The 26,976-nt window shown below is 31.8% G+C and overlaps 2 protein-coding genes across 2 annotated transcripts; both read left to right on the forward strand.

Annotated features, from left to right (window-relative positions):
• On the forward strand, positions 1–788 carry LOC113856564 (ripening-related protein grip22-like). The gene has a single exon (XM_027488425.1). It carries the CDS (start codon positions 31–33, stop codon positions 613–615), a length of 585 nt encoding a protein of 194 aa, XP_027344226.1. The 5' UTR covers positions 1–30; the 3' UTR covers positions 616–788.
• Positions 789–20,853: 20,065 nt separating this feature from the next.
• Positions 20,854–26,161, forward strand: LOC113855948 (BEL1-like homeodomain protein 9). The gene is made up of 4 exons (XM_027487577.1): positions 20,854–22,305; positions 24,315–24,718; positions 24,813–24,873; positions 25,667–26,161. Exons 1-4 carry the CDS (start codon positions 20,854–20,856, stop codon positions 26,159–26,161), a joined length of 2,412 nt encoding a protein of 803 aa, XP_027343378.1.
• The last annotated feature ends 815 nt before the right edge of the window (positions 26,162–26,976 follow it).

Raw genomic sequence — 26,976 nt, forward strand, 5'->3', positions numbered from 1 at the left:
ACCACCAATCCACCATAGCCACAACTCTCAATGGCTCACACGCCAACTCTCGTGTTTCTATTCTCTCTTTACCTCTTCAATATCGTCACAAACTTCCCTTCACTCGCAAACGCTCTTTCCACTTGCTACGGACCATGCACCACCGAAGGCGGTGGAGGAGGTAGCGGCGGCGGAAACTGCGAACCCTCCGGCTCCCTGAACTGCATGGAAGGATCATTTCCTCAATACACGTGCTCTCCGCCAGTTTCGTCGTCCACCCAAGCCATTCTCACTCACAACAATTTCAGCGAAGGTGGGGACGGAGGGGATCCCTCTAAGTGTGACGGGCAGTACCACGACAACTCCGAGCTCGTGGTGGCACTTTCCACCGGGTGGTACAACAACGACTCGAGGTGTTCGAATACGATTAGAATAACGGCGGCTAAGAACGGGAGGAGCGTGACGGCGAAGGTGGTTGACGAGTGTGACTCCGTTAACGGTTGTGACAAGGAGCACGCGAATCAACCACCGTGTCGTAACAACATCGTGGATGGGTCACAGGCCGTGTGGGACGCGCTCGGGCTTGATGGGGGCGAGGATGAGGGCGAGGAGAACGTGACTTGGTCCATGGCTTAAAATTTGATTAACCACGCCACGTACGAGGATTAATTAATAAGGACAGGCATATTTATAGCTTAATGCTAATTGCTTGCTTTTATTTTGTTTTTCTAAAGTAAAGAACGAAATAGACGAGAATGCTCTTCTCGCTTTCATATTTAACAATTAAATAAAATAATTTTATCACTTTGCTCAGTGAGAGGTCATTTTGCTGCCTTGATCAACACATTATATGTTCAGATAATTGCTAATTATACAATAAATTTGTATAAATTAAAGAGATAAGACAATAATAGAAAATAAATGGAGTAATAAGATGACAAATGTGATGGAAAGAGATAAAGAAAATTTTATTGACTATCAACGAATTAACTGGGAAGATGACGATCTTTCTCCCCATCAATGACTATATGCACAATTTATGAATATTTTTATTAAAGATAAACTTTATTTTTTTTTTTGTTTTTAATCTGATTTAATCTGGTTTCAATTTAGATTGTCTACTTAGATGTGATGAGTAAGTTTACTATTAATTTTTTTTATATATACAAGAATTCAAATATAATTACTTAAGTAATATTAAATAGTTGTCACTTAAATCAATTTCTGTTATTTAAAACTAATTTATTTTTTATTTTTTAATAAAACAGGCATTAGTCCAAGAAAAAACAAAAACTAGGCCACATGCCTAGACCACAAACACCCTAAAGGATCCATTCTCAGAAAAGGCTCTAAACAAAAGGGAGCCTTATCAAAAATACAATCAGACATATCAATATCAAAACTCATCTTAGCAAGCCAATCAACACTTTGATTAGCTTCTCGGTACACATGACTAAACTTAATAAACTTAATGTTCTTAATCAATTCCCTAATTTTGCAAATAACAAAATAAAAGGAGTGATTATTGCTTTGAATATTTACAATCAAGGAAATGGCAACTTTGAAGTCACATTCAACCCAAATAGCTTGTAAATTCCTTTCAATAGCAATATGGAGACCCTAGAAAATACCCCATAGCTCAGCCACAGAAGGATGATAGGTTAAGATTTCGGCAAAAACCAACAAGGAAAGCACTAGAGGAATCGCAGAACAAACCTCCACAGCTAGCTATACCCAGGGAATGAGACACTGCACCGTCAGTGTTTAACTTTAAGAAACTAGCCAGATGAGGCATCCATTTAACCATAAAATTTGTACCTTGGACATCATTAGCCTTCTTTTGCCTAGGCCTGCAGGAAAGAAAAAAAAATCAACATTAACAAAGATTCTGCGAGTCAGCTCTTGAGGACTGAGATTGTTATTCTGAAAAATAAAAAAAATTCCTAGCATTCCACAAATTTCAAGCAACAAACTCAAAATAATACTCCAATTAGGATGATGAGGAAAGTTCTATTTGGAGATATTAAACTCCAGCCAGCAGGATAAGCCTAAGCTGAAAAATTGAACCCACTTATTAGGGAGAAGAAAATGACTCCAAATAATATTGGCTACCCAACAATCCCTAAGAACATGAATCACAGTCTCAGGGGCCTCCATACATCTAGGACACTTAGGCGAGGCAACCATTTTTCGAGAAAATCGTTCCTCCTTTGTTAAGAGCCTACCATGGACAACTTTCCATAAAAACGTAGATATTTTAGGAGGGTCGTCCCAAGCCCAAACTAATTTAAAAATCTTACATTTAACAGGATTAATATTATGCAAATTAGAAATAAACTTAGAAGCAGATTTAACTGAAAAATGACCATGATTAGTTAATTTCTAAAAAAATTTATCTGGATTATTAGCCAGGGAAGGGGGGAAATTGTGGACAGAATAGAACAAACATTTCTAGGGATCAAATCTACAAATTCATCCCAAGCCTAGTTCCCCTGATTAATGAAAAATGCAACAGTGTCATTTAACATTTTATCAGGAATATTATGAGTGGCATAATAGGCAAGAATAGGAAAATCAGGAATCCAACAATCCTTCCAAAATCTGGAAATGAGTCCATCTCCTAACGACCAGCCTAGGGATGGCAATGGGTAAAGTACCCGATGGGTACCCGCAAAATTTACCCTCAATGGGTAGGGTATTTACCCGTTACACGGGTATGGGTATGGGTATGGGGAAATACCCGCAAATTTCCATGGGGATGGGGGCGGGTATGGGTACCTAAGTACCCACCCCGCCCCATACCCGCATATACTATTATTATTATTATTATTATTATTATTATTATTATTATTATGCTACTTATGTGAGGGAGGCCTTAACCCAAAAGCCCATAATGGGAAGGAATTAGGGTTAATACTTTATGTTACTCAAGGCTAGGTCTCTTTTATAATCATTGATAATTATATAATTATATGAGTTGCTTCACAATTTGCCTATCGAGAGTTGTGCTTTAGGAGTGTAACTTACAGAAAGATCTCACCATCACTTCTTATAGAATTCAGAGATCAAGTACAACAAATTTTGCAAGTCTTCAACAAGTAAGCCTAAAACTCTATTATAATTATTATTGATATTTCTAATTATTTTTTATTGTTCTAATTTCATATATTATAGTTTGAATAATTTTTTACTTATAATGGAGGAACTAATAATTTAAGAAAACAAGAATCTAAACTACTTTTATATTTTAGAAAGTTTTTGTGGATGCTTTTGTAAAATTTTAGTCAAGATAAAGATTTTACTATTTATTTTATATAATTTCATGTCTTATATTTTTTACTCAGTTCAGACTTTTTTATAGGTCATATTTATTTTATTTTATAATACTATATTTTCAAAAAAATTTCTATGCAAAATAAAAGGTTGAGAAATTTAATATAAATATTTATGTTACTCAAATAAAAGAATGCATATTTAAATATATAAAAATCTATCTAATTAAATTTATTTTATAAGATTAACATAAAAATATATTTATCAATAAAGTAAACCATAAAAATAATTTTTTTCATATTTTTAATAGAAAAATTTATTTACTATTTTATATCGTTTAACTAGACTAATACAATTTAATTATTATATAGTTGATATGCGATTAATTTTTTTAAAAAAATTATTTCTATATGAAACATACAAAATGTTTAGAAATTTAGTGATTAAAATTATGTCAAATTATATTGACTTGGGTTAAATAAGATTTTTTATTTAAGTTCTTGCTTTTATATAGGTAATAACAAATGGAAAATGTACGTGAAATACCTCCTTCAAAGGAATCTGAAAGTAGCTCTTCTCCAATTATTTTCATTATTCCCACACAACCTGAAAATGTTCCTAAAAGTACACTTAATGATTCTGGACCGAGTGACAGTTCTGATATTAGAGATCAATCTCAATCCCAGTCTGATACACTTCCTATTTCGGTGGATGGAGATGATTGTGATGCAACTCATGATGAAAAAAAAAGAAAGATGTCGATTGTATGGAATCACTTTAAGAAAAAAATTATTAATGGGGAAGAAAAAGCTATATGCAATTATTGTAACAAGCAACTGACAGGTAGAAGATCAGATGGAACAAATCATTTGCATAAACACTTTCAAACTTGTAAGAGGAGGCCATATAAGGATATAAGACGATCAATCTTATTGAGAGAACAAAAGAAAGTAGACGGATCATCCACTTATTTGAGTAATTATCACTTTGATCCAGAACAATCTAGAAGAGATTTTGCTTCTATGATAATAATTCATGAGTATCCGCTTTCTATAGTAGACCATTTGGGCTTTAGAGCATATTCTGAAGGCCTCCAACCTTTATTCAAGGTTCCTAGTCGGAACACAATAAAAGGTGACATTATCAAAATATATCTGAATGAAAAGTTGAAGACTATGGGACTCTTAGAGAAGATTGGAAGTAGAATTGCTTTAACAACAGACATGTGGACAGCTAGCAATCAAAAGAAAGGGTTTATGGCTATCACAGCTCATTACATTACTGATGATTGGGATATGCAAAGTCGCATATTGAGGTATAATTTTTGTGATCATTATATGATATATTCATTTAATAATTATTTGCATTATTTCAATTTTTTTTATATATGTATATAATTTATTTTTACATTAATAGGTTTGTATATGTGGAATGTCCACATACAGCAGAAGCTCTGTCTAAAGTATTAGTTGAATGCATGCTAGATTGGAATATTGATAGAAAGTTATCTACCATCACTTTGGATAATTGTAGTACAAATGATTCTCTTGTTGGTTTGTTACTAAACAAACTTGATTGTTCTTCTCTTATGCTTGATGGTCAATTGTTTCATATGAGGTGTTGTGCACATATTCTCAATTTAATTGCTCAAGATGGTTTAAATATTCTTGGAGATGGTATAGAGAAGGTTAGAAGTAGTGTTGCTTTTTGGACAGCTACACCTAAAATAGAACAAACCTTTAAGGAAGCAGCACGTCAAATCAAAGTTTCCATTACAAGGAAACTTGTACTTGATTGTAAAACAAGATGGAATTCTACTTATCACATGCTTGTTGTTGCATTGGCTTATAAAGATGTTTTTATTCGTTTGAAAACAAGAGAGCATATGTATACATGTATCCCTACAACAAATGACTGGGAAATTGCTAAAGAAATTTGTAGTAGGTTGGAAGTCTTTAATCGTGTGACTGAGATGTTTTCTGGGACACAATATCCTACAACAAATATTTTCTTCCCATTGGTTTGTGAAATAAAGTTATCTCTGCAACAATGGCAAATTTGTTCAATTGAGGCTATTAGAAATATGGCTACAAAAATGGTAACCAAATTTGAGAAATATTGGTCTGTTATACATGGAATCATGGGAATTGCCATTTTTTTGGATCTAAGATATAAATTAAAGTTGTTAGAGTACTTCTTTCCCAAGCTCTATGGAAGTTCATCTTCTTTTCAAATTAACAATGTGAAAAAATTATGCTACTTGTTGTTTGAAGATTATCAAGCTAAAGCCATGGGAATAGTAGAAAGTTCAACTGAAAAGTCTAATGAGACGGAAATGAATTTGGATATACTTAATGTTAACAATTTTTTAAGTGATTATGATTCATTTGTTAAAGATACAAATGATATGCAATCAAAGTCTGAGTTGGATATCTACTTGGAAGAGAAGGTATTGCCTAGAAGTGCTAGTTTTGATATCCTTGGGTGGTGGAAATCAAATGGGATCAAATATCCAATATTGCAAAAAATTGTCAAGGATATTTTGGCCATCCTAATTTCAACCGTTGCTTCAGAGTCTGCTTTTAGCACAGGAGGTAGATTGTTGAGTCCTCATCGTTTTCGACTCCATGAAGATACTTTAGAAGCACTCATGTGCGCACAAAGTTGGCTGAAACATGAAAATGAAGGTATTGAATACTCTATTAATATATTTATTTAATTAAATATTTTTGTTAATTTTAATTTGATAGCTTAATTATTGATTTTCTTATTATGTACTTGTATGTTTTAGTTTCTATTGGTATTACTGGACCAAAGCAATATGTAAACTTGAAAGATAAACGTTTACAGTCATTTGAAGAGTCTGATTCTGATGAAGAGGTAAAATAGCCTAACTATACTATTTTGACTTTACAATAAATAATTAACTAATGCTATTTTTTTAGGTCTTGCAGAGTGACAATACAGGAATATAAAGTTTAGGAGTTGGTTGTTTTACAAGATCTTGAAGATTATGTGTGTAATTTTGTTTGATTTTTAAGTACTTTAGTTTAGAAAATTGATGTCTTAAGATACACTTAACACTTATGATCTTTGAATATTTATTTTTTATTTATACTTAAACTTTGTTCGGTAAAATTATAAAAGCATATTTTTTTTATAACTGTTTTTTTTTCTTAGACATGCGCGGGTAATAGGGGCGTGTATGGGTATGCGGGTACCCAGAGGGTACGGGTACGAGGACTAAAAGTACTACCCATGCGGGTATGGGGCTGAGTACGGGTATTTTTTTAAAATGCGGGTATGGGGATGGGTACTATAGTACCCTACCCATACCCTACCCATTGCCATCCCTAGACCAGCCCAGACCAAAGTAAAAACACTCCCAATCAGAGGCTATATTCTTCCATAAATAAGAAGAATTAAGACCATAATTTAACATAGGAGCTTTCTCTAAGGAGAATCTATATTTAGAGCACAAAACTTTGGCCCATAACTCATTTGGATAAGAGATCAATCTCCAACAAAGCTTCATAATAAAACACTGATTAACCAGATTGATATCTCTAAAACTTAAACCCTCCTCATTTTTAGGTTTACAAATCTTATCTCATCCTATAAGATGACATTTTCTATTATTTAAAAAGCCCCAGATAAATCTCTTACAAATAAAGTTAATTTCATTACAAACAGATTTAGGAATAACCATGGTTTGCATAAAATAATTAGGAATGTTCATAATACAAGCTTGAGCAAGGGTAACTCTACCAACAAATGACAGGGAATTCATTTTCCAAGTTGAAAGCTTCTTTTTAACTTTATCAATTAAAAAACAAATCTTTCCTAGTTGGCTTGGAGTGACTAATAGGGATACCCAGATATTTGTCAAACTGAGGAGTATTTTTAATTCCAAGAGAAACTGATATATCTTTTCGCAGAATCTGGTCATAATTTTTAGAAAAATAAATAGAAGATTTATCTTTGTTCACAGAAAGTCTAGATGCTAGTTCAAATTCTAACAAAACAGATTTTATAGTTTCAGCATTATGAAGGTCAAGTTTTGCAATTAGAATAATATCATCAGCAAAAGAAAGATGAGAAATTTTGGGACCAGCATTATTAAACAAAAAAGGAACCCAGTTATTACTATTAACATGATCCTTAATTAAATGAGATAATCTTTCAATACACATAACAAAGATATAAGGGGAAATGGGATCCCCTTGCCTAATTCACCTGGAAGGGTTAAAACACTCAGTTTTATTATTATTCCAATTTATAGACATGGAAGATGAGGAAATATAGTTAATTAAAATATCAAAAAATTTATGGCTCAAACCAATTAGTTGAAGAGTTTCAAAAATAAATTGCCATCTAATTTTATCATAAGCTTTTTTCAAATCAAGTTTAACAATCATATAACCAGACTTATTTTTAATCTTATCAAAAGAGTGAATAATTTCTTGGATAATCAGAATGTTGTCAATGCCCTGTCTTCTAGGGATAAAACTAGATTGATTAGATGAAATAATATGAGGTAAAAATCCCCTAATTCTATTAGCTAAAATTTTAGAAAGAAACTTATAGCTAACATTACAAAGAGATATAGATCTAAAAAGATTAATATATTCAGGGTTATCCATTTTAGGAATAAGGGTAATTAAAGTGTTATTAATAGCAGCCACTTCTTTAGGGTTAGAAAAAATATCAGATACTAATTTAAAAATATGAGGACCTAACATGTCCCATTGACTTTTAAAAAACAGAGAACGCAGGCCATCAGGGCCTGGAGATTTGAAATTCCCAATGCTAAACAAAGAGGATTTGACTTCTTCTATAGACAGATCAGAATCAATAACAAGCGTGTCAGAATCCCTAAGAGGAGGAAAAATAGAGACAGTGACCAGAGACTTGCCAGAGGGACAAGGATCAAAAATATAATTTTTTAAAATATTTCACAGCAAGATTTTGAAGGGAAAAAGGATCAAATTCCCATTGATTATTCTCATCTTTAAGCTTCTCAATAATCTTATGGGGCCTACGAATAACTGCAGCTTTATGGAAAAACCTATTGTTTCTATCTCCCAAATTAATCCAGCTAGACTTATACTGATGAAACCAGAAAGTTTCCTCCTGGTCCAGAATATTTTGATAATCTCTCCAAAGAGAATTCATAAGCTGGTTAAGAAACGGGTTATCTAAGGACCCTAATTTACAAGCAATACCTTTACTTCTATTTAACAAACGTCTTTTCTTTTAAAAATATCTCCAAAAATATTGACATTCCAATTAGAAATATTAGTCTGAAAGTTAGAAATATTTTCAGACCAAGATCTATACTCCAACCAACCTGTTCTAACCTGATTACAAAAATCTTTATGGGACAGCCATGGGGCTAGAAATTTAAAATTCCTATGATGGGGTTTAAAAACATCTTTATTTCTAATTTTTAACGAAAGGCTTGCATGATCAGATTTTAGGAGGGGAAGATGAATAAGGAAACTATTTTCAAAAGTCATACGCCAAAGGTCATTAACAACTACCCTATCAATTCTTTCCTTTATATCACCTCTCTTCCAGTTAAAGGGCTTTCCTTTAAACCCCAAGTCCTGAAGACCACAAAAATTTAAGCATTCAGCAAACTGATTAATAAGAATTAAATTTGTAGGTCTACCCCCTATTTTTTCTTTCTCAAACAGAATGGAGTTAAAGTCTCCAACAACACACTAAGGAACATCAATAGACAAACTAAAATCTTTTAACAAATTCCAAACTTTAGCCCTCTAATTTTCTTAAGGGCTTGCATAAATGGAAGAAAGAATCTAAGATTTCTGACCATTACTAATTCTAAGGTGGATAAGAAACTTATTTTTATCTAACACATCAACTTGAACCTTCTTAGAGTTTCAACAACACCAAATTCTCCCAGAAAAGCCAACAGCATCTATTCTAACAGAACTATCCAAATTAAATTTTTTTAGTAACCAAAAGGAATCCTAGTTTCAAAAATTGAAATAAAATCAAGATTATAAATTTTGATTAGATCATTAATGAGTCTAGGAAAGGTTTTACCCTCAGCACCCCTACAATTCTAGAATAGACAATTCTTAAAACTAGGGACAGAATTTAGAAGCAACAAACTATTGCTGAGAAACACTATCATTATTCAAAATATCAGAATTAATATTTATCTCAATTGGACTAATCTTATCCACCTCTATTTGAAATGGAAGTCCAGGAGGTTTATCTGGAGGGGTTTTATTTGGCTGAGAGTGAATTTTCCCTAAGGCATCACCATTGACACCTAGGAGGTCAAGGATACTATGATTTCCTTTACAATTTTCTTGAATATTTTCCTGAAAATAAGATATAATTTTTAAAACTTCTTTACTTTCTTGCTCTTTACTATAATTTCCAGTAGTAAAGTGATTATTGTCACTACTAACAATTTCAGCTTGATGTAAATGAACTTTGTCTTTTCTGGACTTCTTAGGTTTAGATGAAACCTTAACCTTAGGATTCTTTTTAGTAGACTCACCCAATCTAGGATTACTAAAGGTTTTCTTATCTATTTTAGCATAGTTACTAACCTTCTGCGAACCATAATACTCCTTATCAGTAATATGTGCCTTCTACCCTTCAAGTTCTAATTGATCCACCTCCTTAACCATATCCCCTAAAATGTCATATCTAAATCCTAAATTACTATCTTTAGATTTTCCAGGTTTAGGAAAGGGTCCAGAATGTTGACTATGGCTAGTATTTTTCCTAAATTGCCTTTTTGCTAACATCCAAGGGCCAAAAGGATCATCCTTATATCTATTCTCCCCACCTAGGGCTTCACCCAAATTATCCTTGCTAACCCTACCAGAGTCAGCTTACTCTCCTTCACTACATTTAGGATTTTTGGATTGGGAGCTTTCATATTCCATATCAGCTGGGGTATATGTCTCATTATTTTCACAGTGCTCTAGCCTATGACCATATTTTTCGCATTTAAAACAAATTAAATAGAGCCCTTCATATTCAACCTTAAATTCATGTCCTAAGACTTTAAAAGTTAGAACTAGTTCCCTCCTAAGATCAATTTCAACACAAATCCTAGCAAATTTTCCTCTAGATAGTAAAAAAGTGAAGGGATCAACTTTAAGCATTGAACCCAAACAAGCTCTAACTTGCCACAAAAATTTGTTATTATACAATTCCAGGGGGAGGTCGGGTATTCAACCCCAGACAGCTATTTTTTTTTTAGATTAAAATCCTTAGTCCTAAACAAGGGTCTCCATCTTTGTATGAGAAGGTAATGGTCAAGAATAAGCCACGAACCTTCAAAAAGGGCAATTTTATAGTCTTCCATTTTTTCAAACTTTACCAGAAAAAACTCGTTGTTAAGGTCCAGAATTTGCAAGGAACCATTTTTACCGCAAATATTGTTTAATCTTTGGCTAAAAAAATTAAAGCTCACTGATTTACCTAACAGTTTTACAATAAGGGTGTGCTTCCAAGGGGAGCACCAAGCCTTATAATCTTCTAAAGGAATTTTCAGACTAGGACATAGATTTTGGGTGGCTGACATTATTTCGTCCTCCTCAGTATTCTCAGGGTTAAGATTAAAGTCTTCTAAAATTGATTTTAAGATTTCATCATCATTTAAGACTAGATCTAGGTCTTTGGTTCCTAATACCATGTCTTTATATGAACAAGGTTTAGAAAGATTAAGGATCAAAGGCACCTGAGTAGATCTCTGCTCTGCATGTTGAAGATCAGCCAGATTCACCTCAACAGCTTCCTTAGGTCCCGTTTTCACCTTCTTCGAGCGTCAATCCACAAGATCCAGTTCTTCCTTTGATCATTTTCCCCTTCAAAACGTTTCATCCTGGTTGAATCCCACTGAACCAGAGTCGAAACCCCGGTACTCTCAGCCTACCTACCTTCTTGGCCCATCTCTGTGTCCGTCTCCACTGTGTCACTCTCTCTCAGGCCAGCTAGGGCAAGAACCCTAGTAGCGCCTCGCTCTCTATTTCTTGAAAGAGCCAAAGACCCTATTTTGGAGAAAGAAACCCTAGCGGTGCGATACTGTCAACTAAAAAAAAAATTTAACTCACTATAAACTTTATCATTATATATACATTTTAAATTTATAAATAATTAAGCCTATATACACATACTTTTTCTTTATCTCTCTTCTTAAAAAAAAAAAAGAAAAATGAAAGAAATTCAAAATACATACATATATTTGAAGGAGAAGAGTTGACCTAGAACCAAAAGTTTATTTTTTCTTACTAAATGGGATATTGTTCTAATATATTGGATTTTTTATATATTATGAAACCACTCTTTCCTTCATCTTTTGTTGGATAAATATGCTCTTTTTTTTTTTTGCTAATGTTTATCGGCAAGGGCTATTTTGATATTTATTTGGGCCGCACCATTATTATTTCGAGCCCTTTTGAGTTGACTATCAACGAAGAGCGTCTGTTTCTCACTCTACCTTGAGCCGCTAATGGGCCTGACAAAAGTCTGTGTAGTCATTTTAGACAAAAGCCTATATAATATGATTGACAATTCTTGTTCATGGCTAAAAGAAGATTGTTAATATTATTTTTTAAATCTTATTTAAATTAATTATGTTGTACGATTCATTGAATAAATTAAACATAATATATATTAAGAATGAAATCTTAGAATTATTTAATTATAAAACTCAACACATAATTTTGTCACTCCAAAATTAGAAAAAATAAAAAGAAATTGATAAGTTGTGTCACATTAAACATAAATTTCATGCGAGGTGTCAGAATTTCTGTAGTTGAGATAACGAAGTGAAAATTCTTTTACGTTATTGATTGTTATAAGCTGAGTTGTAATCGTAAATATCCTAGCTGATATAATTAATTCAACATTATCTATAAATTTTAAAATAATTAGTGTCATAATAATTAATATGTTGTGTAGTGACATTTATTGTCAGAAATTTCCAATTAATTTAATATGCAGTTTATCTTATTGCTTATGAATAAAGAAATAAGATGATTGAATTGTAGCTATAAATGTCACTATATTAATATTTTTTTTTCCACCTAATCCTGTAAAAATAAAAAACTATTATAGAACCATTATTATTAAACGCTCGCTTACAGGGAGAAAGTTTTTTGTTTCCTTTTTCTCCTTTTTCCCCAGTCATTTCTTCTTAAGTACCAATTTCACTTTCTTACATCAGTCCTAATCGGAAGTCTTATCATTTTCGTTCTCTCTTTAGTAAAATTCCCTTTCCACGATAAAGAACTCCTTTGTAGTCTAATAATTCTCGACCTTGCATGCAAATATCCTAATATAGCAGCATGAAAATTTGTTTAATATTCGTGTTTATGTGTTGTTATATTATAAATAAAACTTAATTTTCACGTTTACGGAAAAATTATCACCGTATTTAAATAAAGCATTACTATATTATTTAACAAATTCAATGTTTCATACAATTACCAACAGTTAAATTTATTATTTCATATAATATTTGATGAATAGTTTATTCTAAACATTGAATTATGAAACATGAATTGGAGGGAAAATAGTTAAGCTACGCCGAAGGCTTGCAACCCACTTGTTTTTTCATGCTTGATTAATTCAATTATACTAAAAAAGTTAAAAATGTTCGAATTTTGAATTTAGTAGCTCCAACTCCTGTGCTTGTGTTTCAAAATGAAAACATTTCTGTACGTTTAAAAAGTATTAGTTTTCAAAAGTAAAATCCGAAAATAAAAAAAGCCGATCTAGTTGAAAATCGCTTTTTTCCTTTTATAAAGAGTTTTCATGATTGTTACTCGCAATGGGCTTGCTAGCTTCGAGCTATGATAGTCTTTCATGTGAATTGAAGTGACCCAATCGCTTTGCAACTCGAAAAATTGAAGAGCATCTTCCATCTCAATTAGACCCTACGTTCTTAGACGCTTTTATGTCACTAAGCAAATGAATGGTCATGGTGACTGAGGGATTGTCCAATGTTCCTTTCTGTGAAATTTTTTCTTGATATTCTTTCTTCAAGCTGCAACGCATACGGACCCTATTTGTCAGCTACACTTGGGAATCTTCTCAATTTAGCGATACGACAAATACATCATTTAAGATTAATGTTAATTTCCTATTTCATCTTTGTTCATTCATTCACTGTGCACCTGGACTGTCTCACTTTAATTTCTCATATATGTATTAAATATATCACAAATTTTGAAATTAAATTACATGTATGATATACAAGTTTGATTCTTAATATAAAATAAACAAGTCCTACCCAAATTTAATGAATGGGTATCGACAAAAACATTCACAGTGAAAAGAGAGTTATTCATTTAAGAATTTTTATTTAAAAAAGTTATCTAGAATATATCGAGAAAATCATTCAAAATAAAATCCAAACTTTACTGTAGTAATGTAACATCTTTTGCGATGGTAATTGTTTCACAACAAATGTCAGAAGGTTTTTCAAATTTGTTGGTTGACGGGCATCACGAAAGACCGTCTAAGGCGTCTGTTGAGGTTCCCTTTTTTTTGAAAACTTTAAAAATTGCTTTTGATATTTTTATCAATATATATATATATATATATATATATATATATATATATATATACCCACAATAAAAATGATTTTATTAAAGTACTTTATTACTAGTTATGCTGTATTGAGATAGAGGCATATTTTAGTGTAATATCTTAGACAGAGATTACATTATTTTTGTAGGGGTCTAATTTTTTTTATTTAGTGTGAATATCTTGTTGAGCGATAGGATCTCATCCCTACAATATCATGTATACATAGCGAATTATGTAGAGTGTTATGAATTGGTGCAGAACATGTTTAGTACATAGGTTAAGAAATTTGACATATGATATAATAGTCTGAGATGAGATGTCTTTTCTTAGGTTACCCGACATTTATATTTTATTTAGATGAAAAGAGTGAAATAGAGGTAAATAAAATAAAGAATAACAAAATAGAGGTAAAACAAAATAATGTAGTGTTTGAATTGATAAAAATAAAAGAATATAATAGATTGAAATGTAAATATGCAAAGATTATTTTACTTTTTATATTAATTATTTTTTTATATATACAAGTGTGCATAAAAAATTTAACCCATTTACACCCTTCATTTGATAGTAGGCTGAAATTACTGTATATACGTTCTACTAAAATTTATAAATTCCCCTCATACATTTCACTGCAATTAAATCTATTAGTTGAAAGATTACAATTTTATTATTGCTTGGCTTCATCCTCAGTGTAAACAAACACAGAAGGAATGATCTGAAATATCGTTAACTAAGCCCGAGATTAAGAGATCCAACGTATATATTATAACAGTCTGAGATCGACCGAAGGTATACATTGACATTCGGATGATATGACTATTTTATCTGAGGAAAGCAACTAAAATAAGCAAGGCTGAAATTGCGATGGTATAGAAGTTGCTTCAAATTAGCACGAATATCAATGAAGTTTAATAGCTTAAAAAAAATTAATTTAGTTATAAAGTAAAACTAATTTCATTTTCAACATGAAATCACAAATTCATTTAATAAAAAAAGTAACTATAACGTGGATGATGGAGGAAAGAAGAGCATAGTATATATCCAGAAAACTGTAGATGAACTCCGTGCGGGCTTTGCATTTTTGCTTTCTCTGATGCTTTGAAATTCTATTTCTAATCGGCTTTAGCTTACCCGAAATGCGTGCAAGGACAGGGCCTACTTATGGAGCATTACATTTTGCATTGCAACAAAAGTAGGGATGATAAATGTGATGAAGGGACAGGGTTTCACGTAGGAACAAGAGGAGTGGCAGTGGCGTGAATATGGGGCAACGTTGGTGGCAAAAGAAAAAGAAAAGGTAGAGTGATAGGAAAAGATGAAAAGAAAGATTGATGGTGACAAAGTGACATGCACGCACTGAGTAGTGTTACACAGAGAGAGCAAAGAGGAAGGCAGGGCCTGGATGCAATGGCTTCATGGTGTTCCAGCTGCATTTGTAGGTACCTATGCCGACCACTAGGGTTTCTGTAGTGACGTGATAGTATGACCTTACTATAATTAAAACCTATCGTAGCACACTTTATTAGCGATTGTTCCTTTTGTTGTCTTTTCTTTTTATGGTTTCTTTTCTTTTAATATATCAATTACTTGGATTTCTCTCACTAAAATAATAAACAGATGAGAGTTTTTTTTTTTTTTTAATTGATTTTTAAAATTTCATCTTTAATCACTCTCAAAACTCTTTTGTATTCAAATTTTATTTCCTTTTTACTTTCATATTTAAATATCGAAATTACAACTACACTGTAGACCATAAATCATAATCGTGTGCTTTTTTCTGGGTTATTGAATAAGTTACTCTATAATATAAAAACAGGACACAACACATTTTAAATTTTTTAAAGCTTTAATATTATTAGTATATGAATTTTAATTATACCTTACTATTTATAATAAAAATAAAATTAAAAGCATTGTTTATTTATTCGTTTTTATAGTATATCTCTTTATCTTTTTAATTAATAAATTATTTCATTTTTTAAATTAAAAATACAATTTGATGCAAAAATGAATTAATACTATCTTAATGTTTTAAAAATGATAATTAAATAAATGATTTTTTCTTAAAATATGAAAAATAAAAAGAAAAAAAGCAGATGGTTGTAATATTAAATATTATATTCGTTGATTAAAAAAAGGTATTGATGAAAATCTAATAAAAGAATAAACAGTGTATTTTTATTTTGTTACTTTTGATTAATTTACTGTAGCTTTAATTAATATTAAAAATTTGTCATTACTCCTTGCATATACAGTCTGACACAAAGCCTCGTTACTCGTTGGAAACAGTTTTCTTTCAAAAGCTGCCAAAAATTTATACTACTGCTAAATTACGGCACTGAGGTTGCTGACGAATTTCGTCACCGCAAATGACATGTGTAATATTTTTTCATCATTTATATCAAATCTTCTGATTAGGTAATAACATATTTTTTAATATTTTGCGATACATATTGATTTAGGTTATTTTTTTAAATATAAAAAATGTTTGTTATCATTGTTTGATATCTATTAACATTCTTTTAAAATTTATTTAGATATCATTATTAATTTCATGAGTTATTAGAAGTATCTATTCCTACTTATTTTAAAGTGTTTATTTAAAATAAAAAAATATTATTATTTTAAATTTTATTAATTAACATAAAAATTATCTAAAAGAGTTACCGTAAATATTATTAAAGAGTTTCATATTTAAAGCTTTTAGAATTAAGACTAAATATAAAAAAGTAAACTTTTATTAAAAATTTAAAATATAATTGAATATATTTTTAGTTTTTAAATGATTTTTTTATTTTTAGTCTTTTCTGATTCATTAAATATGTTATGTGTTAATTTTTAGTTTAATTAAATGTTGGAGATTAAAAATAAAAATGTATAAAAATATAAATAAAAAATCATTTAAAAAACTAAAAACTTTTATAACATAAATATTAAAAATATAATGGTTTGATTATAAGGTGAATTTTGTTAAAAAAATTGTTGACAGAGGGGGGAACTGGAGATTACGTCACCTGGGGATTGTGGTAAATGGGGTTGGGGAGAGTGAGAGTTTATGGCGTTTGGAAGGAAAGAAAAGAAATAGAAGAGAAAGAGGGAACAGAAACAGGAACAGGGTTGGCAGTAGCAGCAGATCTTTTGCTTAACGGCAGTGATAATTCACCATTTACCGATAAATTCAAAAGCTGATCACACTAAATTCCTAGCACACTGAAACCCTGTCATTATTCTCTCTCTTTCTCTTCACTTCCCACTCTCTCTTTCTCGTTCTCTCATAAGTCCCACACCTTTCATGTTTGGATTGGTCACACAACACAATTTTATGTCAGCTGTGTTCCAAAATGTTTGATGCATACCTGTGTGGATATTCAGGATGAGAGAAATTTTAAGATTGAATCTACTTAGAACACACATAATAGTTTCTCTTATAAAAAAGCATAGATATTATTAACAGTAATTTTTTATAGAGTTTGAATATTTCTAAATAATATTTATTCAAATATATATATATATATATATTTATTATATTATTTTTTAAAAATTTTATTAATTATTTAAACTTAATTATTAAAGTTGAAGTTAATGTTTTTCTATTAGTTATTTGTGTTTTTACTTATGTCTTTCTTGTTCATTTATAAATTTTAAGTATAATCAATAAAATTTGTGTACTAGTTAACTAATCTAACTGACAAAAAGTTCATAAAAGAATATTATATTAAGTTTATTAATTAATTATAGTAAAATTATAATTTTTTAATTTATGTAATGTATTTCTTTATATAAATAAATAAAAACACATAATATTAAATAGATGCAAAGATTATTAAAAATATATATAAATTAAAATATCTTTATTTCTAAATTTGTCTAATTCTAATTATATTAGTGAGGGGTTGAAAGAATACAAGCAATCTCATGTACTCTACTCCATGAGGTTTTTTACAAAGCTATTTTCATTAAACTATACACAGGTTAAAAATAGTTACATTAATTTTTAATAATGTTTATACATTTATTCTTTCATTCATTTAAATAAATATAAAAAATGTTTATTATTTTATTTTATTTAAATTATATAATCTTTTATTTTATCTATTTATATTATGTTTTTCATTAAAAATAAAAAGTAAAACTTTAAGAGAAATAGAAATATAAAGGTGTGGGAATGAGAGAAGTCTTAAATTAAATGTAAGTGTTATGGATGAGGTCTATGAGTCTATCTTCACAGTGTCGTCTGAGAGACAAACCTGACGAATGCACGTGGTCTAACAATGTGTTGACTGCTTATCAGATTTCTGATTTAGGGCATTTCAACAGCCAAATCGTACGCATTGCCATTAAATATTCCAAATATGAGTTAACTTTTGCTGTTACCTTCTTCAGCCACTGGCCACTCTCTCCATCTTCCAATATCTTCTGTTACTCTCGTTAAAGTGCATGCATGTTTCAAAAATATTTTTTAATTTAATTATACAGGGAAATGTTGTTTTGTTTTCAGCATGTCTTCAAATTTTATTGAAGATTTTAGTTTGAATTAACTCGAATATGCCACGGATTTAAAGTTAATTAATAACTAGTTAGAGTAAAATTACTTATACTCTTAAAACTTTCCTAAAATTTAATTCAAAGAAAGTGGTGGGACAAGTTTATGTACTGTAGATTAAGTTTTACAATATTATTATTTTTTAAATATGCTATAATCTTAAGATTTTACAGACGAACAAAATGCTAATTAAATGACAGTTTATATCTTATTAAACAACAATAATAATCATAATAATAAACTTTTGAGAAAAATTAGATTATTTTAATTAGTAGATGTTTGTATTAATTTATTTATAAAAAATTGCTTTTTTTTTAATTAGCCCGTATGTGGAATGAGCTTTTGTTTTTTTATATAAATTAACCCAAGTACGTATTTAGTATTTTATTAACAAAAAATATATATTTCCTTTGAGGGATTTTAAAAATAGTATTAAATGTAAGCTAAATGGGGAATTTATAATATTTATCATTATTCAATATTTAATACAAACATTATTTAGTATTACCCCCAAAAAATTATTTAATATTCTTTGAATATTTTAAAAAATTGATTATCATAGTTCTCATTTTTAGAATATATTTTATCATTACACAAACAAATTTCATATTTCTAGCTATCATGATTTTTAATACCAGCTTCGGTTTTAATTAAACTAAAGATGGTGGCACATAATAGTTTATCAAAATGTTGATAGATATTAAATACATCAATTATAGGATAAAAAAAAAACATTGATTCACAGTATTTATGAACTTGTGTTAATTAATCATTCTATAATAAGAACACTTGTATGTTTTGTTAAGTAGTCTTATAAAACTATGACTGCTCAAAGTGTAACACCACCCAAAGCGCTAAACTTAAAGCAAAACTATACAATAACGACTCCTTTATTACATAATGTGAAAAAAAATTGTTTATGAAGTTATTTTAAAAATTATATAAATAATGTAAGTGTAGGTGAAAATGTTTTATCGATCTACGCAGTACCAAAACTCCTTTCCATCGAACAGACAGTTTCAAAGGCAGAAAATATAAAAAGAGTTAAAAAAATGCAGATAGGGAAAAAGGAGAGTTGAAGATCAAGGAAGGGCCCCCAACAACACTGGTTGAAAAATCGTGGACAGTGGCACAGTGTTTTGAGCTACTTGTGTATATATTTTACTTTTTCACTGCAACTTTAGGTTAATTTAAACGTCAAAGCTAAGGGGCATCATCATAATGATTGTGGGGTTGGCTAAGTGGTAGTGAAAGCTTCTTCATTCTCATCTGAATTCTAACTCTATCACTCAGTTGCCACGACAAAGGTAAAAGTACCTGAACTCATTTCTCATCACACTCACAACTTTCATATGTCCACACCTACAACGCCAACGATAAAAAAAAAAAAAAAAAAAACTGCACGTTTTCTTTCTTTTCTTGGTTCCTCCCCTCGAAACACAAGATTTTTATGTGTCGTTTCTCATCGCTTCATGTCTCTGCGTCGTTTTCCCCGTAAATTTAACGTACTCTCTGTCTCTTTCTTCGTCTTGCTTCTGAACATGTAACAATAATGCTTCTGCTGTAGCTCAATTTATCCGATTTTATTTTGTTATTATATATATATATTTATTTATTTATTTACGAAGAGAATGCTATGATGAGTGATATTAGATGTGGGAGTCAGCAACTAGATCCATTGGAAGAACGTTACAACTAGGTTTTCACTTGTTTAACGCTGTTGTTGTGGTTTACGTATTCTGAATGAGTGGTTTAGGTTGTTTTGTTTTGATAGTGCTAATTGTGTGGTTCTCCTTCAGTGGCGATTCTTACCGACAAAGAGATTGAGATATTGCGCTGTTTGGTGGTGCGTGGAAAAGGTGACAGTCATATCGGAGCATGTTAATTTGAGAGAATTATTGATTAATATACTTTTGGGGTTTGGTTGGGGCGGGGCTACCTAGCGAGTATTTCTTTGGTTGTGTTACAGCAAAATAAAGGTAGTGAGAACTGAGAAATTAAGGAAACTAGAATAAGGAGCTTTATCAAGCATGTACAAGGTGGGAAAATAGTAGTATATTATAGAAAATGACCAAGTTAAACCGGTTTCTTCACGCACAATGTTTTTTGGTAACTATCTTCACTCTCAATCTATGTCGTGCCTCATCTAATGTATTTATTATGTTATTTATTGCGGTAGTTTGCTGCCTCTTCTTCTTACTTTGCACGTCCTGTGCAATAATTTGTATATATCAAATTAAATTACAAATTCTGTCAGAAAATATAATTCTGATATTATATTAGATGGTTATGTTTTCTCTTTTTCTTTTTTCAATTAAACAGATAAGGTGATGTTAGATATGTTCTGTGCACTTTCATCAGAAAAAGATATGTTCTGTGCAGGAGAGCAATAAGGGTTTCACTGAAGCTAATATATACACAAGAGGTTTTGCCATCGCCATATTTTGGAGTGTTAAACTGGGTGGGTTGGAATGAGCGGTTCAAGACCTGAGTGTCACGTAGCACAGGAAATTCGGCGTGAGAAATTGAGAATCCATAACAGTTCGCAGCATTTACACGAATTCCCTAGCAATCTGGAACAGTTATCGTTACACCCGGGGTTTAACTTGGGTCTTGTTGAAGTGAGGAATGTTAGAAATGCCAACATGCTTGATGAACCTGAGCCTGCTGTTTTTTCCTCAGAAATGCCAAACTTTTCGACGGCTTCGAACCCTTTGGGTGCTCCAAGGAACGCGTTGGAGTATCATCAAGAACTAGGTGCAGCTGAACCGAGTAGTAGGCTAATGATGAATAATCAATATGGTTCATTTCCCCATTCCATCTCTGCTATTCATTCTTCCCAAAAAGAACAGTGTGAACTTCGTAATTTTGGAAATTGGAGGAACAGTGCCTCCCATCAAGGTTCTGATTGGTTCGTAAATTATGCGAGCAGTTCTCTTGTCAATGGAAGCAATGCGATTGCTAACTCTTTTTTGGTTTCTGAGCTCGACAATGTGGCTGGTTACAATGAACTTAATGTACAGTTTGGCAATGCATCTGATGAAATGGGTGGTACAGAAATTCATAAGCAATTAGGTGGGTCGCAGAATCCTCCTCCTTCTTCATCTCCGTTGTTTCAAAATGCTTTGCAAGATATTGTGAAATCAGCTTCTATCAGTGCCCACGGGCAAGACATGGCTTCCCTGACGCAACAAAATGGTCACGGCGTTTGGGTGGGGAATGCGAGCGGAGTTGAGATTCAACCAAGTTATGTAAATCAGCCAAATCAGTTGCGTTTTGGGTGGACAAATCGAACAATTGACAATACTATGATGAATGATTCAAATCCTCAAAGCTTATCCTTGTCACTTTCCTCGAACGCACAATCCAAGCCTTCTGTTTCTCAGATTGAAGAAAGGTCTGCATCAGATGACCTTCAATCTGGGTGTGGCAATATTTCAAAGGATCCTCAATGTTTGAAGCATATGAAATCTATTGTGAAGCCATCTATGATTTCTAGAGATTGTGGGAAATCATTATTTCAAGACACGGTGGGGATGCATTCAAAGAGTACTAGTTATAGAAATGTGGGTCCCCTTGGTCCTTTCACCGGGTATGCTACTATTCTGAAGAATTCAAGGTTCTTAAAGTCTGCTCAACAGTTGTTAGATGAGATTTGTTGTTTTTCTGATTCAAAATTAGCGAAAGCATGTGATGTTTCAGAGAGAGTCTATGGAGAAGTTAGTGCTTCTACTTCTATTGATACTGTAACTGTGAATGAAACTGGGGTTACTGCAATAGGTTGCAATTCAGGTTCTTCACCGTCTATGTTGTATATATCAAAGGAAAATAGAGCTGTTTGGGGAGTTGGAAGTAGCTTTGGCCTTTCTTCGCGGCTGGATTATCAACAAAAGAAAGCAAAGCTTCTGTACATGCAAGAGGAGGTTCGTTTTCACTGCTTATTATATGACCTTCTTTCATTATTTACATTCCTTTGTAACGCTTTTTCCATAATGCCTGTCAGAAACTTACTGTTACTGGAAAAAGAACAAACGCTTTTACACCGGCGTGTGCTGTAGTAACCAGCAATTCATGATTTGTAAAAAGTTAGGTTGCAAAGAGAAAATATGGTTTAACGTGTCATTGTCCAGGGAATATGGGGAACCAAAAATGCATCCTTGGTTACGTTTGAACTTGTTAATTGTTTTCTATGTGGTTCTATTTTTGCAGCTTCTTCGTACCTTTCGGGAATTGCTATGTTGCCTATGAAGTTTCCATATTTGTGTGATTTGTTCTAGTTAGTTCAAAGATAAATGTTTGAACTTTAAAATTCATAAAAGAGAGAGAGAAAAGAAAAGAAGGGGTACCGGAGTATTTGTCGTTCATCCTTTGTGAAAACTGAAAACAAAGGGAGGGGAATAAAGGTCTAATCACATTATCACATAATACAATATTATATTGTATGATATAATATATCGCCACCTGGTTTTTTTCGTAATGTTATTACGTTATCTACCCCTTTTGATTAGGTGGCCTCCTCGTGATCAAATCAAGACCTTTGATTTACTTTCATGTTCATTGGTGTGGTCTCTTTAATTGTTGCTCTTATCCTGTTCCCTTTCTTGTTGTCGGTGATTCCTTGACTTTGCGAGTCTCCTTTAAACTTGGCGTTACTTCATCTCGCTAACATTCAAGTCATGGGTTTCTTCATGCTACTCGAAAAATTTTAAAAAATAAAATAAAAATGAAAAATGACACTAATAAGGTCCAATCCTGCTATATATATGAATTGAATTTAATAATTTTCATGCTAATGCTCTACTTTTCTATTTGATGTATAGGAAACAAGTTCTTTTTTTTTTTTATATGACGATTATGATTCTTGACTTTGGTTATAGATTTCGAGTCTTGACTAATTTCTGTCATTCATAATGTTTATTATTTCACTGTTCATCAGTGTTTATTAAATTTTTCCTTTCCAAACTTCATTTCTGTCATTAATTTCTCAGGAGTAAATCCTCTTATTTACTTGATATCTCATGTATAAATCTTGTGTTTATTTCTCTCTTTACAAGGTTTAAACACAACCTCGTCACTTTAGAATTTGATATGAGATGATCCATCTTATGTGTCAGTAGTTATATATTCTTATCTGTCAATGTCATATATCTTGAAATTTGTAAGGGGAATTCTGAATGATTTAATTAAGTCAATCTCAGGATGTTACCAAAAATATGGGAAATTGTGTGTTTATCTATTTTCAACTTGCGAACAGTAACCATTGAGTAATTGAGTTTATTCAATATGCATGATTAATTATTGAAGCAATGGAAAACAAAATTATCAAGGTTTTTTTCCTAGTTTTGTAATTATCCCGAACAACTACTATTTAAATTACCTGCTCACTTGGCATCACGGTGGAATTTGCTATGCAATTTTTAAAGTTATCACTTATTTCTACTCTTGTCGACATCATAATTGGAGTGATCTTCTGTTGATGTCTTTTGTGAGTCTATACATGAAAAAAATGTCATGTTAATTCCGTAATGCTTCCATTCTCTACAAATAAATTACATTTCCTATGACTAGAGAATTTAAAGATGGACGACATTGTTTTACTCATGGTTGAGTAAGTTGAGGGAACTGTAGTTTCAGGCCTAGGAAAAGCCAAATTGTGGACGGTGCACCCAATTAGTACTTAGCTAATTTCCTATAATGTACCTCAACATGCTTGTAATAATTTTACCAAAAGCAATTGTGATTATTATTACTAAGATCAAAGAACATCTTTTTATTTAGCTTCATCATAACTTTACAAGGCATGCCACTGTAGTGCAGTTCCTTAATAAATCTAAAATTTGGTTGTAATTTTATTGCTAATACTAGTTATAATTTTTGTTATAATCCTTTTGAAAGATTGGTTTTGACGCTTGCGTTGGGATACTTATAATAGGTTACCAGGCAATGCAAGCAGTACCATCAACAAATGCAAATGGTTGTTTCATCCTTTGAATCAGTAGCGGGTCTCAGTTCTGCTACCCCTTACATATCCTTGGCTCTCAAATCAGTGTCAAAGCACTTCAAGTGCCTAAAACATTCTATCTCAGAACAACTCAAACTTATAAGCGAAGTGTTAGGAGAGGATTCTTCAATACCCAAAACAAGTACAAGTAGTAAAGGTGACACTAATGTGGCAAGGCTAAGATGCATGGACCAAAGCTTTCAAAAGAGCAAATGTGGGAGGGGTACTACAGACTTTCTTGAACCACAACAGCATGTGTGGAGGCCCCAAAGAGGCTTACCAGAACGTGCAGTGGCAATTCTTAAAGCTTGGCTATTCGAGCATTTCCTTCATCCGTATGTTTCTCTCTTATGTCTCTGGTTATGTGTTCCAATAAAAGAGAAATTTAGACTGAATTGTGGCTTTTTTGGCTGTTTAATTTCTTTTCAGTTACCCTACAGACACTGATAAACACATGCTAGCAACTCAAACAGGTCTTTCACGAAACCAGGTGCGGGCCTATGCCTTTAATGCCATCATTTTGCCTTTAGGTTTTTTATTCGGTTGATTGAATTGGTATAATTGACATTTGTTCTCGATGGTAGCTTCAAAGGATATTCGTAGCTCGGGCCAAATCTTTCAATATATTTTTGACTTTCCTAAATTGAGTGTTTTAATGTGGTCTCCCTCGTTCTTGTCTTGACTTTCCATCTGTTAATATAAACTTTATTTTTATCTAATTGAAATTGATCTGTCATTGTAGATATTTCAAGGGTACATTAACATTATGATATACCACTCTAATAAATGATTTTTTTGTGAAGAAAATTGATATATCAAATTTTAATGTATCATCACTTGCTAATGTACCTGTTATATCTGTATTTTATACTAATAATTTAATTTTAATAAAGATTATACTATAGTCAATTTTTGACATTTTCAGTGTTATTTAAGGTTACTTATTAAGTTGGTATCCTCATTAGGGTTGGATTTAGGGCCCGTTTGAAATAATTTATAATTTTATAAAAAAATTTGTTTATTTCGATAAGTTTTTTGGTATAATTTATCAAAATAAGCTATTTTTTGCCAATCTTGTTAAATTTCATGGAAAAATTAATGGCATAAGCTTTCATTTAAAAAAGCACTTATTAAATAATCGCTTAATTATGTCGTGTAATCAAACGCATCAATATTTTGTTATGCCTAATTTCTCAGTGTGTATAAGTACTCACACCCCGACTAATATGCTTCATGCATTTTATTTACTACTGAAAAAATGGTGTAACCCAATAATGTTGTAGGTATCAAATTGGTTCATAAATGCTAGAGTCCGCGTGTGGAAGCCGATGGTTGAGGAAATACACATGCTTGAAACAAAAGTAACAGGCCCCAAGGAGAACAGTAATGAAAACGTTCAAACTACTAGCACTGAAGGTGATACCAGCCAGCCAAGAGTGGATAAGCCTTTGAGCAAGTTTTGTGGTATGAATCCAGTACCTGAAAACCAGTTTCCGAGTTTGGAAATGAGCTCATCCATAGCTACCAATACAGAAGAAGAATGGAGTCAAGAGAAACGGTCAAAATTGGAATGCCAAGTGACATCAAACATTGATGGTACAATGATGGGTTTTATCCCATATCGACGTGGTGGACTTGAGGTTGGGGGAATTGGGTCTGTGTCACTAACACTGGGTCTTACGCATGGCGTTGAAGGTGTACAACACCAACAACAATTGCAAGAGGAGCATCTTAGACATCACCTTGGAGGGCACATGATACATGACTTTGTAGGCTGAGGAAAATTTGTTCCCATTAGAAGGGGAAGGGATGCTGTGGATGATGTGTTACTTGTTTACAACCATCCACACTTTGGTAGGCTTGCGAAATTCTCCACTGAAAGTTGGTGGCTAATGTTTAATGTTTGGTAGATAAATATAGAGTTGATGTTTGAGAAAGGTATAGGATTCGCATGTGAATGCGGGGTTATTTTTTGGGTCAAGCATTCATCGGTCTATGAAGTTTTATATTAACTTGATGTGGTTTTTGAGTTTGACAAAAAAAGATGAATTTTGGCATTGTAAGGTTTATGGAAATGTATTTGTGTATGTGATGGAAAGATTTCCTCTCCGACAAAAAAAAATAGTGAATAGAAATGTAATCAAGGAAACATTGTTCCTTGATTTGGTTTTAAGATGTTATTAATGTAATTATCAAGTTTTCGAAAGTTGCACGGTTTTTTAGAATTAAGTATATTTGAAAATAAAACCTCTTTAAGGCCAAGGTAATATTAGTATTAGATAATTATAAAATCACGTATCTTCAGGAAGAGTGGAATATCAGACCTCTTTATTGTTAATAATGGTTTTGTTTTATTATATATAAATTTAAAAATATACGATTTCATAATTAATGAAGAATCGTTAAAGTAAATTATTTAAGTTTCGGCATATCATTAAGATATTGTTGAAATTTCGCTTTCAGGGTTTGACATTTGGTTTATTCTTGTATAAAACAAACGAGCAAAGTTTATAATATTATATAAATAATATAATTCTACTTTGACAGGTACCCCGGGGGGGGGGGTGGATTGCTGTGTATCTTTTTTTAATAT

This window comes from Abrus precatorius, unplaced genomic scaffold, assembly GCF_003935025.1.
Source record: "Abrus precatorius isolate BTA unplaced genomic scaffold, Abrus_2018 Scaffold11, whole genome shotgun sequence".
Classification (NCBI taxonomy): Eukaryota; Viridiplantae; Streptophyta; class Magnoliopsida; order Fabales; family Fabaceae; genus Abrus; species Abrus precatorius.

Bases quoted from the DNA above. Each gene is read 5' to 3' on its own strand.
- LOC113855948 (XM_027487577.1), top strand. From the start codon at position 20,854: ATGAGCGGTTCAAGACCTGAGTGTCACGTAGCACAGGAAATTCGGCGT. The intron at 22,306-24,314 runs GTTCGTTTTCAC...TACTTATAATAG, and splicing joins TTCTGTACATGCAAGAGGAG to GTTACCAGGCAATGCAAGCA. The intron at 24,719-24,812 runs GTATGTTTCTCT...ATTTCTTTTCAG, and splicing joins TTCGAGCATTTCCTTCATCC to TTACCCTACAGACACTGATA.
- LOC113856564 (XM_027488425.1), top strand. From the start codon at position 31: ATGGCTCACACGCCAACTCTCGTGTTTCTATTCTCTCTTTACCTCTTC.